Source organism: Oryzias melastigma, linkage group LG18 (genome assembly GCF_002922805.2).
Source record: "Oryzias melastigma strain HK-1 linkage group LG18, ASM292280v2, whole genome shotgun sequence".
Taxonomy (NCBI): Eukaryota; Metazoa; Chordata; class Actinopteri; order Beloniformes; family Adrianichthyidae; genus Oryzias; species Oryzias melastigma.
Genome location: NC_050529.1, coordinates 17,188,773 through 17,200,911, shown reverse-complemented (window position 1 = coordinate 17,200,911; position 12,139 = coordinate 17,188,773). Strand labels below are relative to the sequence as shown.

The 12,139-nt window shown below is 37.4% G+C and overlaps 1 protein-coding gene across 1 annotated transcript in view; it reads right to left on the bottom strand.

Moving 5' to 3' along the window:
* The window catches only part of poln (polymerase (DNA directed) nu), a 48,284-nt gene that overhangs the window by 32,867 nt on the left and 3,278 nt on the right, over positions 1-12,139 (bottom strand). Inside the window, exons 3-16 of the mRNA XM_036216591.1 lie at positions 11,656-11,681; positions 11,104-11,583; positions 10,276-10,394; positions 7,644-8,351; positions 5,757-5,926; positions 5,539-5,651; positions 5,042-5,178; positions 4,406-4,474; positions 4,267-4,327; positions 3,664-3,728; positions 1,737-1,820; positions 1,463-1,555; positions 1,270-1,326; positions 1,016-1,072 (exon numbers count right to left, since the gene is read on the bottom strand). Of these exons, the coding sequence (XP_036072484.1) occupies positions 1,016-1,072; positions 1,270-1,326; positions 1,463-1,555; positions 1,737-1,820; positions 3,664-3,728; positions 4,267-4,327; positions 4,406-4,474; positions 5,042-5,178; positions 5,539-5,651; positions 5,757-5,926; positions 7,644-8,351; positions 10,276-10,394; positions 11,104-11,583; positions 11,656-11,681 (2,239 nt within the window). The remainder of the gene's footprint in view (positions 1-1,015; positions 1,073-1,269; positions 1,327-1,462; positions 1,556-1,736; positions 1,821-3,663; positions 3,729-4,266; positions 4,328-4,405; positions 4,475-5,041; positions 5,179-5,538; positions 5,652-5,756; positions 5,927-7,643; positions 8,352-10,275; positions 10,395-11,103; positions 11,584-11,655; positions 11,682-12,139) is intronic.

The following is a 12,139-nucleotide window of genomic DNA, read 5'->3' as shown; positions in this document are numbered from 1 at the left end:
ACGCTTGATATATCAGAATATACAGCACTGAAAGCTGTCAGATAATGGTTTGTGTTAGTGGAGCAGCATAAACATTTGTTTCAACATATGTCGTTGTAGTAGCTTCCCATTGTAAATATGCTGCCTTACAGGAAATATTTGAATAGAAAAACCACATAAGAGCTTTTTTTTTTTAAGTGCAACAGCCAAATGTGTCAATTACTACAAATAAAGGCTAAATTACATTTATTACTACAATTTAAACACCAAAAAAGACATTCATGCAACAGTTAAATATAAAAATGTAGTAATAGAGTTATTTCTGTTTGTCCTGAAGCTCTTTTGCAAGCATTGGTGTCCCCAGTAGGCAGGAGATTACCTAATAAATCACTGCTATAAGAAGCCAAAAATCTTTAGAAAGAGCTGGATTGGCTCAGCAGAAATGAACAAGCTAAACAAACTGAAAGTGCCAATTCCACATGAGGAAGATTAAAGGCCGAGGAGGGAAATGACAGGGAAAGAGCTTGTTTTCACTACATTCATTCAGCTGTGGCAGGGAAAAAAAGTGTTTGAAAACATCAGAGTAAAAGGAAAAACTTTGAACCTGTATAAACTTCAATTCTGTTTGCTCCACATAAACGTGCAAATTAGAGTCAATGGAAAGTCTTCAGCCTTGTTGTTGGGAGTCAGACAGGAAAAGAAGTGAAGTATTTCATAAAGTGGCACAGAATTAATTAATTAATTAATTAATACATTCATTAATAAGGATTTTATTAATACAATTTCCACTTTCATTCAGGTTAAATCAATAGTTGTGTGAAAAGAGTCATTATTAACACAAAAATAAATTAAATAAAATTGCAAGAAAATTTCCCAAAAATCTACATTTACTCAAATATTGGTTTAATCTCCACTTATACTAAGAGTTAACTTATAAATCAAAATTAAATCACCTTAGTATTACAACAGTGAACCATCTCTGGATTAAAAAAAACATTTAATTTGGGATCACATGGGTTAGGTTTTCTAATCTCACCTTGGTCTTCATGCAGGACAGAATCCCATCAACGAAAGTGGACTTGATTTTGTGAACCTATGGAAAAAAATACAATTATTTTTATCAATTAAGAACATTTAAATAGTAATATTTTAACTGCATCAACCACAAAAACACAGAACTTACTGGTTCTTATTATAACACAGCGCTAATCCTGAACTTGCATTTGACTTTAACAGTAAAAATGAGGCTGCTTTAGGTTAATAACTCTTATAAAGCAGTTATAAACTGACCTGTCTGTACTCCAAAATGATTTTTGGCAGGGGGTGCAGGTCCTGGAGCTGCAGCAACTACAGTTAAACACAGAATTTTTGTAGCTTTACTGGTGAGCTTAAACTTTGAAGGGACAACAATTAAAGATCTATCTGACACAATGCAATGTTTTTTTTTTGTTGCATGTGTGTTTGTTGTGTTTGTGTTGCATACTGCAGCCTCTGATGTTGACTGTTGCTTGTTGATGGTTTTGGGAAGCTTCTTGTTCTCACAATGTTCATGGAGGCGCAACTTCTCAAATAAAACCTTGAAATAATAACAAATTATCAGCTTTTCCGCTCAGAAAAACAACTAAATTAAGTCATCCAAGTTGAAATTCACACATTTTCTTAAAAACAAACAAAAAAAAACATAGGCTATGAATAAAATAAGGGAAGGAAGAAATTAGAAAACTCAAGGTTCCAGAGGAAACACATCAGGAACTTACCGTTCTTAACTGACTGCTGCTGGTCACCAGGAATTTTTGTCCAGCTGCTTGGTGGGCCTCCTGCTCCAGCTGTTTGATTTTAGTCTTACACCGATATAATCACAGTTAGCAAGTACTTGTTGAAACTAGACATTATTTTTTAAAATTTAGAATGTTTAAACATAATTCAATACATCTCTATACAGCTATACAGCTCTATTCTAGCTAAAACACTATATATATATATATATATATAGTGTTTTAGCTCATTAAGCAGAAATCTTGTATTTTGGATTTTTTGTCTGACATCTCAGTTATCAGTTTCCTGATCGTCTGACTTCAATTATTGACTCTTGACATCAACTGTTTATAGGGAAATGTATTGTGAAAGGAGAATCTTGTGCATTTTTTTAAGTCTGAAAATCGTTGTTGCTCTGTCACTTTTTTGGAGTTGCGCACACATTGCTTGGTATCCAGGAGAATAATCAGGTTTAAACATTTTTTCTGAAAAGTTCAGTTTAGAAACAAAGATGTTCACCTAAATATACCAAACTTTTAAAGACAATATATACATATATATATATATATATATATATATATATAGACAGATGCAGTGGTCTACAAGATAAACAAACATTATGAATAATAATTTAAGGAATTATGAGAGAAAAAATAATTAAAATGGTAAAAAATTAAACTTTCTGAATTTGGCATCCAAGTATTTAAAACAATTTTAATGATAATTTATGGTTTTGTTCACATCAACAGACATTAACTTGTGTAAATCCACTTAGCAGGGAGACTGACATGGAAGAAGAAAAAAAATAAAGAACAAAAACTCCAATATGGAAAATATAGGAAAACAGACCTCTGAAACAGAGCCCTAAAGACAAAAGTGAGGCAGAAAGTAAAATGAAAAAAACAGTAGAGGAAAGAACAAGACTTAGATAAAGAAGTAAAGATGAGACAAAGAGAATAAAGAAAGACAAAAAGTGAGGTTATATGGAGGACGCGCACAAAGACTCTAAAAAGAGGGCTTTCCTTGTTTTCTCATCTATTGCCGAAAGCATGTTCCACACAGGCTCATGAATATTACATGTCAGCCTGATTGTGTGAGTGTTTATCAGTGATTTAAGGGCTCACATATTATTAAACTCTCTGTAAGGGAATTTGAAAACTCTCACAATAAAATATATGAATATATTGAAAATAGGAGAATCACAAAAGTTTAGAAAGGCTTTCTGTTGGAACAGAGAATCACAGCTGCACCGCTTCTTAAAAGAAAACAGACCATCTATTCTATTTTTAGCAATGGTCTCCAAAACACTCCTGCTAGCGCTTCCCAAAGTTATAAGGGAGTTTGAGGGTTTGCTTCTATGGCTGCCAAAGACAAGATTGTGGAGATCTGTGTGCACCCCGAAACAGTACTCAGAATCTCAGAGAGTCCATGAGCACCATCGAATGCAGTCTTCAGGCTGAGTTTTCCTTTGCGTGTAAACAGGACAGGCCCCTGGAGAACAGCTACCGACTGCAATAGTAATTCAAACCCAGAGTTAAAAGGCAAGAACTATTTTTCCCCTTCATCGCCTGTCAGACATATATCCCCCTTTTCCCCAAGACGCCTTTACAGTTGATTTTATTTTATTCACGCAGCATCACAGCAGCAGAATTATCATTAAAGAGATTAACTATATTGTCATTAAGGTGCATTTATGATATCCAGGCACCAACATTTGCCTTTCTGTTACAAACATAATTCCACTAAATAGAAATGCAACTTTTTTATATGAGATAACTCTAAAAGATATCTTGTTTTTTTTCCATTTTATGTAAAATGTCGATTAATAGTTATGTGTACTTTATGAAGAAATTGTTGATATGTCCTGTTTCTCTTTAAATTGATGGTTTTATATATTTTTTTCTTCCTCTGACCTAAAGTTAATCTTACCCCAAGCAAGTCAGACATTTTCTTCAAAGTCTCCTTGTCCACATAGATACAGTGGCTCTCCATGGCTGAGATGACACAAAAATGAAACTTCATATAGTTAACTTGCCAACTAGTAGTAAATGTACAAAAACCACTAAAAGAAGGGAATATTGAACTGCAAAAACTACATTTTAAGAAAGTCAAAAAGACATTTGTTTTAAGAAAAATAATCTTATTTTATGTCTGGCAAGAGAAAAAATCTTACAAAAGTTAAAAAAAAAAAAATTTAATTAAATACGTTTTTTTTCTTAAAATATGAATTCTGAATAAAACTTTTGCTTATTTTAATATTTTTTTAAGTTTTAAGATTTTTTTGTTTATTTCTAGGTTGGATGTTTTTGCACTTTGATGAATAAAATGAAATTCTATACTAACAATTTGAATGTAGAGTTAAGGTGAAATACTGATAACAGTTTTCTTTGATGAACTACTTCAAACTGAACTCAAAATATAAAATCAATAATTTTCTGTGCTGCCCAATTCGTATTTAAAAAACAAAATGTGTAGTTCCTAAATACTCATATCTTCTCCCCACAAAGTAAAAACAAAGGCTGGTGGGCTCACCTGCTAGAACTGGGATCATTCTCAACTCAACATCTGAGTAGAGCTTCCACAAGCCCTGGCTCTGAACACACAGTCATGTATCTGTCAGTAACATTACATACAGGTGAGTGGACGTTTGTGTGTTTGATGGTGAACAAACCTCCAGTTTAGAACACAGGATCATGTGAAGCTTGTGAAGCCAACAGAGATCTGAAATGATCTGAGAAACCTGAAAGAGAAGTCAGATATGTGAGAGTATGGAGTGGAGTACCCACACAAAACCTCTCTAATACGGCGAAAAAACATGAAAACCCTTTCTACTTTGAGTGTGCCGTCTATGGCACACTGCTGCAGCAATAGAAGGACAAACTACTAGACAAAACAAGGACAAACTCATGTAAAACTAGAGTTAAACGACTAAATAAATTATCCAAATAAGGTCAATTAATTGTTGAAGTTGGAAAGCTCCCTCTGTACAATGTGCAGGATTTGGGGGGATTGAAAAAAGAAAAACTCTTTAGGATATACCCGTGTCTTCACCCTGTCTTACTCTTATGTGTCATATTGCCTGCAGCACGCCCATAGAAAAAAAGTGCACAGAGAGCAGTCTACAATCTTAAAATTTGATGTGGGCAACCTGCGTTTTCTGTCCATTTTTCACTCATAGACACTCCATATCCACCCCAAGGACAGTATGGTTGAAGGCAGAAAGGAAATACAGATTTTGGATTTTATTCAGCAGATGGGTGAGACAACCTTTTTATAATAAAATGCAATAAATTCATTGTACACAGACCTTCTTGGGGACTAAACTCTGTGTGGTGCAGGTCCTTCGGCAGTGTTTAAAAAGGAGATCCTGGTAACAAGCTGCCTGGTCTGCAGGATCCAGTAGCCACCCAGACACTTGTGGATCCTGGATTTGACAACCTGAAACTAAGTAACGTGAACAACAGCAAAAAAGAGAAGTTGAATATAAGTGTGTTTGAGAGAATAATCTAATCTTGTATAATTGACCTGATTTACAGCAGTCAGCAGAGAAAACCATCTGTTTATTAAACCTCCAGCTGTTAAAATGGCTGTGAGAAGCATCAGCTACCAAGAAGTTAGTGAAAAAGATCAAACGAGCACTTTGTACAACAAGCCAAAGGTTAAATATTTAGTTTGATGTCGCACATTTTGTATTTTCATTGATTAAATCAATTATTCATTCAGTCTTATCAAGACACAAATCTAAAACCAGATTAGAACAGGTACTACTCAAGCTTAAAAAGAGGATTGATTTCTAAGTCCTGCCTTGTTTCCAGCTGATGTCTTCCTTGTAAACCTGAAGAACAGTACGGAGCAAATCTTTGGCCTTATAGCACACCGCCAGAGAAGATCTTGATAGCACTTGTAGAAGCAAATCTCTGCAAAAAACAGACAAAAGCTGTCATCAGTTTGCCCTCTTTAAAAATGAAATGCTAAACATGATTATCTAAAGCACCTCTCGGATAAACAAAATTCATCTAGACCTGGTAAATTGCTCCTCATTGTGGTTCCTTTGATCTTGCACCCAAAGATGTTTGTGCTTCAGTGATAAGTAGACCAGTCTGTCGTTCAACCCAAGTGAGTCCTCAGGTGTGCCGCAGTGAGACTCGCTCTTCATCAGTATGAGAAGGCCGCACACTGGAGAAGCCAGCTTCTACATAAAGAAAGAGAAAGCAACTGAGATCTGTTTATGAAACATGGAGAACACAAGTTTTCTCACAGCAGAACATTACAAATTTGGCTTTAATTCTAAATCTATGTTCATAGAAACATTTGAGCAACCGGTTCCGATGAAAAGTCTTTGTAGACGCATGCATGTGAATGTTGCAGGTTTTCGCGTTCAAAAGTCTATGTAAAAAACGTGAAACTGAACGTGTGCGGAAAATTAAACCAGGTGGAACTGTGACCATCAGGGACTTGGTAGTGATGTATGGGTAGCAAAACACCAAAGACATCATGATCATGAAGGAAAAAAAACAATAATTGTGGTTTGCACCCATACAGAATTATAGTGGGGGGAAAAGTATTCAGTCAGCCACCAACTGTGCAAGTTCTCCCTCTTAAAAAGATGAGAAGCCTGTAATTTTCATCATACTATGAGAGAAAAAACGAGAACAAAATCCAGAAAAATCACAGAATTTACTGTTAAATTATGGTAGAAAATAAGTATTTGCTATTAACAAGCAAGATTCTGTCTCTCATAGACCTGTAACTTATTTCTTCTTCTTCTAATATTTTCCAGCAGGCTGTACGTTAATGTGTGTAATGCTGCCCCCTACAGGTGTTCAGTAGAAGTTACCTAAACCTCTAACTTCTTTTGTCTTCCACTCGTTATCCAGTATTAATGGCACCTGCTTGAACTTGTTATCTATATACAAGACACCTGTCCACAGCCTCAAACAGTATGCAATTATACGTTTCTGATTTGTTAATGAGGAGAGTACGCCTTTAATTTCTCTGTCAAACTGGTTTGTATTTTAAGATTTAGGTATTACACACATGAGTTTACAGCCTGCTGCAAAATATTAGAAAAAGAAGAAGCCTCAAAACAGTCACACTCCAAACTCCACTATGACCAAGACCAAAGAGCTGTCTAAGGACACCAGAAACAAAATAGTTGACCTGCAACAAGGTGGAAAGACTGAATCTGTAAAAGGTAAGCAGCAGTTCGGAAATGGAAGACATACAAGACCACTGATGATCTCCTTCCATCCTGGGTTCCTCACAAGATCTGAGCCCCGTGGGGTCAAAATGATCATAAGAATGGTGAACAAAAATCCTAGAACCACATGGGGGACCTCGTGAATGACCTGCAGAGAGCTGGGACCACAGTAACAAATGCTACCATCAGTAATACACTACACTGGAAGGTCCTGGAGTAGCCTAGCCAGTCTCCAGATTTCAACCCCATAGAAAATCAACCCCAAAACATCACTGCTCTAGAGGAGATCTGCATGGAGGAATGGACCAAAATACCAGCAACAGTTTGTGAAAACTTTGTGAAAACTTACAAAAAATGTTTGACTGCTGTCATTGCCACAAAGATTATATGAAAAAGTGTTAAGTTAAACTTTTGCTACTGACCAAATATGTATTTTCCACCACAATTTACAAATACATTCTTTAAAAATTCGACAATGTGATTTCTTTTTCTATAGTTGAGGTATTCCTATGATGAAAATTACAGATGAAAATCTTTTTAAGTTGGATGACTTGCACAATTGGTGGCTGAATAAATAGTTTTTTGCCCCACTGATAAAAAGTTTTTGATATATTGGAATACAACTGGAGCAAGATTTGCATCACTCCACACTCCTTTAACAAGCTTCTTAACAAACGCGTTTGTGTTTTCTCTGAGTTTTAAGTCTTACCGGTTCAGGGTCCAACTGAGTTGTTCCGTCTTGGTACCACATAGTCAGCACCAGCACTTCAGATTGTTTGGCTTTCTGAAGAATATGCATCCTTTCTTCAGGGTTTAGCTTCCCAAGATCTGTGACTTTTGACTCAGATGCCAGCGTGGAAGGCAAGCAGTCGTTTTTAAACCGGCTCTGTAGATCAATACCGCCAACAGCCTCAGGTAAAGCTTTCAGACTACTAGCAGGCGGTCCGATGCTACACTTGCGCTTGCATGGTTTGTACAAGGGGGTCTGCTTACAAGCATCCTTCTCAGTTTCCCTACACCGATCTTGAAATATTCCAAAATAGTGTTGAGTTTGTGTTGGAGGGAGTTCTGTACAATGACTGGACTGGACAAAAGCTGTTTTTGGAGGAACAAACTCAGCACTCATCGGAAAAAAAGACTCCAACTTTGGAGGAAATCTTGGTCGGTACATTTTCAGAGGAGGGACTCCATGTTGCTGCTGAGACACATCACACTTCCTCTTCAAGAGAAGGGATGAAGGAAAGGAAAGATGATATGACTGGCTCTGGGAACTATGGAGGCTTTGGTCTTCCAGTTTTTCGGCTGGTACAGCTAAAGTACCTTCATGCACGGAGGAGAGGTTTTGTCCAGCAGCAATAGTGTCTGATGAGTTTAGCATCACGCTTGATGTGCTCTCTCTGCTGCTTCCATTAGAGCTCTACATCAGACAGTGGAAAGAGAGACAGAAAAGTAAGCGCTGGCATAGGATAACTCACTATGAAACATAAGAAAGCACTTGGAAATAGTCCTGGAATGCTATTCTTAGACAAAATATCAATACAAAGCAGGCAATTAGAGCGTTAGTGCGGTGGAATAAAAAATATGTTCCTATTTTTCTTTAAGAAAAAGAAAGCATTACCTACTATTGAATCTTTTCATTTTCATTTTTGTGTATCTGAGATGGCAGATTTGGAAGCAGCAGGTGTACTTTGGGAAAAATAAATAAATAAAGGAAAGCAGACAGACAATAAGAGGCTCTGTCAGAAAGTCGGCCCTCAGCACTTTGTCCCAGCCAGAAACACAGACAGTCAACTGTCTGACAAGGCTGCCTGAAGCTGGGACGGGGTCACACGGGGAGAAGGAATCCAAAACACGAGCTCACATAAACTCTGCATACTTGATTTTAATAATCAAACAAATAGCCAAACAAAAAAATATAAAAAATAAATACCATTATTGTGCTTATGCTTATGTTTGTCTACTTTTTAGTTAAATTAATTTCTAAATACCTAAAGCCAGATGCCCCCATATGGGGGTTGGCCTGTTCGGGTGCTGCAGGTTCTTGGGTTTTCTGGGACGGTGAAGGATCGTAAACAGGAGTGGTTTCATCATGCAGTGAGTATAAGTGAGACATTTATAAGGATGCAAGTTACACGCATTTATGACACAAGGGTGATGCTGTCGCACAGTGCCCTAACCATATACTTTTGACGCACTAACCACTTACTAACCCTGGGCAAATACTGTGCAGGTGATATATAATGGCTTATAGGATGCCTGTATAAACTACACTCTGATTGCCCTATTTCCTCGTTTCTTTGGAGTCATCCTTGCAAGCTCATCAAGCCGTCTACAATAAATTTGCCCATTTTTTTGCCTGCAGGCATCCCGTATCCACCCATAAGGGCAGTTGTGTGACTAAGGGATTAACAGGTACCCTTTCACTCCAATAATACGACTTATAAACTGAAATTAAATCCATATATGAACAGTTTTTACTTGAAATAGTCAAATAATCTACGAAAATAACAAAATAATGTTCAAAAATGTAATTCAGTTCAATAATCTGCATTAGTCAAACAGCAACTGGAGATAAATAATAGGTAACATTTCTCCAGAAATTACTCTGCTATGCAAACTTTTTAGCTATTGAATAAATTTAATTATATTGACCTAAGAAGTATAAAGATTTTAAAGATAACAGCTGCTTAGACAGAGTTTAATTTTTGTGGATTATCCTCTTGAGGAGCGTCATCTTGAGTTTCCAGCAAATGCAACACATCTCCTTGCTAACAAATCACCGCGGTCTCCAGGGTGCTGTGCTACAGATATAGATAGAGAGCCGAGGCAGGCCATGGCCTGCAGCCCAGTGCTGGACACATTAAAGTGTGAGAAAGAAAACGAGGGGGGATTTTTAATGCTGATTCCAGCAATACTGTGAAGCCCAGCACAGTTTCCGTCTTCGATCCTCCACCGTTTTTATCCTCCTTCATTTATCCAGCTGCATCGTTTCGTCTCTCAGTGCCCCCTCATCTGTCTTTCTTTCCAGTTCACTGACATAGATCAAATACATTTATAGTAATATTTGGTGGTTTTGCAAAATTATTTTATACTTTTATATCAAATCTTCAGATATGGAGTTAAATGTAGATAAATGATGAAAAAATAAGCAATTCTAGATTAGATTTATATAATGTTCTGAAGGGAGAATATATATTTTTATAAAAAGCTCCAAAGTAAATTTGAAAAATGTAACTTTAAAAATTTAATTCTTGCCCTTATTGAACTCTTCTGGCAATTCAATCCTAACTTCTAGATTGCTGACACTAAAGTCATCCACCTTCTTCTCCATTGAAACTCACTTGCTCATTGGCATGGTGCTGTTGGTTGTCAAGGAGACGTGGAGCTCTGCATGCTGATGGTTCTGTCCCACACACCTGGGACAATGCTGGCATGAGCCATCGATCTCCATCTGAAACCTCTAAAAGAGGAGAAGTAACAGCACTTTTAGTCATTGTTGTTATCCGAAGATCAATAAAGTTGTGCTCTAATGTAAGCAGGTTTGAGGAACACGCAAACACTGTAAAGTCAGCAGGATGAGACTGAGTAAGCCCAGCTAACTCTGTAAATCCTGGAGAAGACATAATAAAATAAAAGTTGAGTGTCCCTGTGGATGTTTTTAGGCTCGAGCTGACTCAGCGTTATCTTGAGCCATTTTATGTATGTGCCAAAGTGAGCAGGCCCGGCTTAATTTAGCCCACAGCTCTTCATTTGTGCCATGTAATCACTGCCACTCAGCGGAAAAAAAAAAAGGCTGCAGTTCCATTTCATATGTTTGAGCGCCCCCTGCAGTTGTTAAGCTAAAAAAGTAAAAGCGTCCCAAAAAACATCAACTGAAACATCACAACAGTTATATAATAGTTAACTAAACGAGTGAACAACCTGAATAGATTAAATAAAACTGATATTTACGCCACAGAAATGTACTAAAATAGATCAAAACCCACTTAAGACCAGTTTTTTCTTAAGACCATTGGTGCAACTGGCACTAAAATGAGTACAAAAGTCACAGTTCTGATAGTGAAAAAATCAAAATGTATTGTTTTAAATATATGTATTAATTTTAAATCAAAATGAAATCATATTTTTTTAGATTTCATGTTTTTTCTTTCTCTTATGAGGTAGATTACCTGCAGAGTGACTCCTCTGTTCATAACAGGAAGGTTGAACATCTCTGTCTGGTTTCGTCTTTCCTGTTTCTGTCTCTGTCGGCTGTAACTCTTCGTAGTTTTTCTTGCACCCTTTCGTTGGCAGCTGGATATCAGAAGATTGGATCTGTCCACTCTCCACCCTCAGTTCAGAGCTCAACACTGCTAAATTCTCACTTTCACCTCCCACTGACTGTCTTTTTGGATAACACTCCAGCTGAACATGTGAAGATCCAGACTCCAACTCTGTGTGGTTCCTCTCCTCAGCTTCACGTACATTCAAAATAGTACTTTCCAGTTCAAAAGCTTCAGACTCTGACATCTGGAAGTGTACTTCTTCTGTTCTAGGAGCTGCTTCTTCACCGGGATTGGACCGTTTCCACTTTGTTGGACTGAATGAAGCACCAGGGATGTCTGTTTCCTCTATAGTGTGGCCCTTTTTATCCGATCTTCTGATTTCATCTTTGGGACAGAGGGGCAGATGTTTTGGTGTGGAAGACCACATCTCACCAAAGATCTTATCTGAGAACTTACCAAAGGTGAAAGATGGTTCCATTATACTAGGAAAAAAATGAAAAAAAGACAAAGCAAAGGAACAAAAGAATTAAAGACCATTTTCATTAACAAACATTTACACCGTCTAAATCCTAATAAAATCTTTTTTTTAGATAAGGGTCAGTTAGTTTTAGTTTCTTACTTTCTGACAGATTGGATATCTCTTCCTTGATGACAGAAGGGTGATCTCTCTTTTCCACAGATGGATGCTTCTGACTCCAGAGTCCTCTGCTGGGAAAACAAAGGGCTCTGGCTGGGCAGATATGAAGACAACGTCTGTGAGAGCTGATAATGCGTCACCGTTGGAGCAGTGTGCCTTTGCAGGGAGGAACCCAGGCAGATGGATGGACAGGAGGAGGTCTGGGAGGGTAAGGAGGTGTCTGGTCTTTGACGGGAGGAGGAGGTCTGAGAGGTCATCTGAGGGGTGGAAAGCTGGAGGAGCTCGGACCTGAACCATAAGACC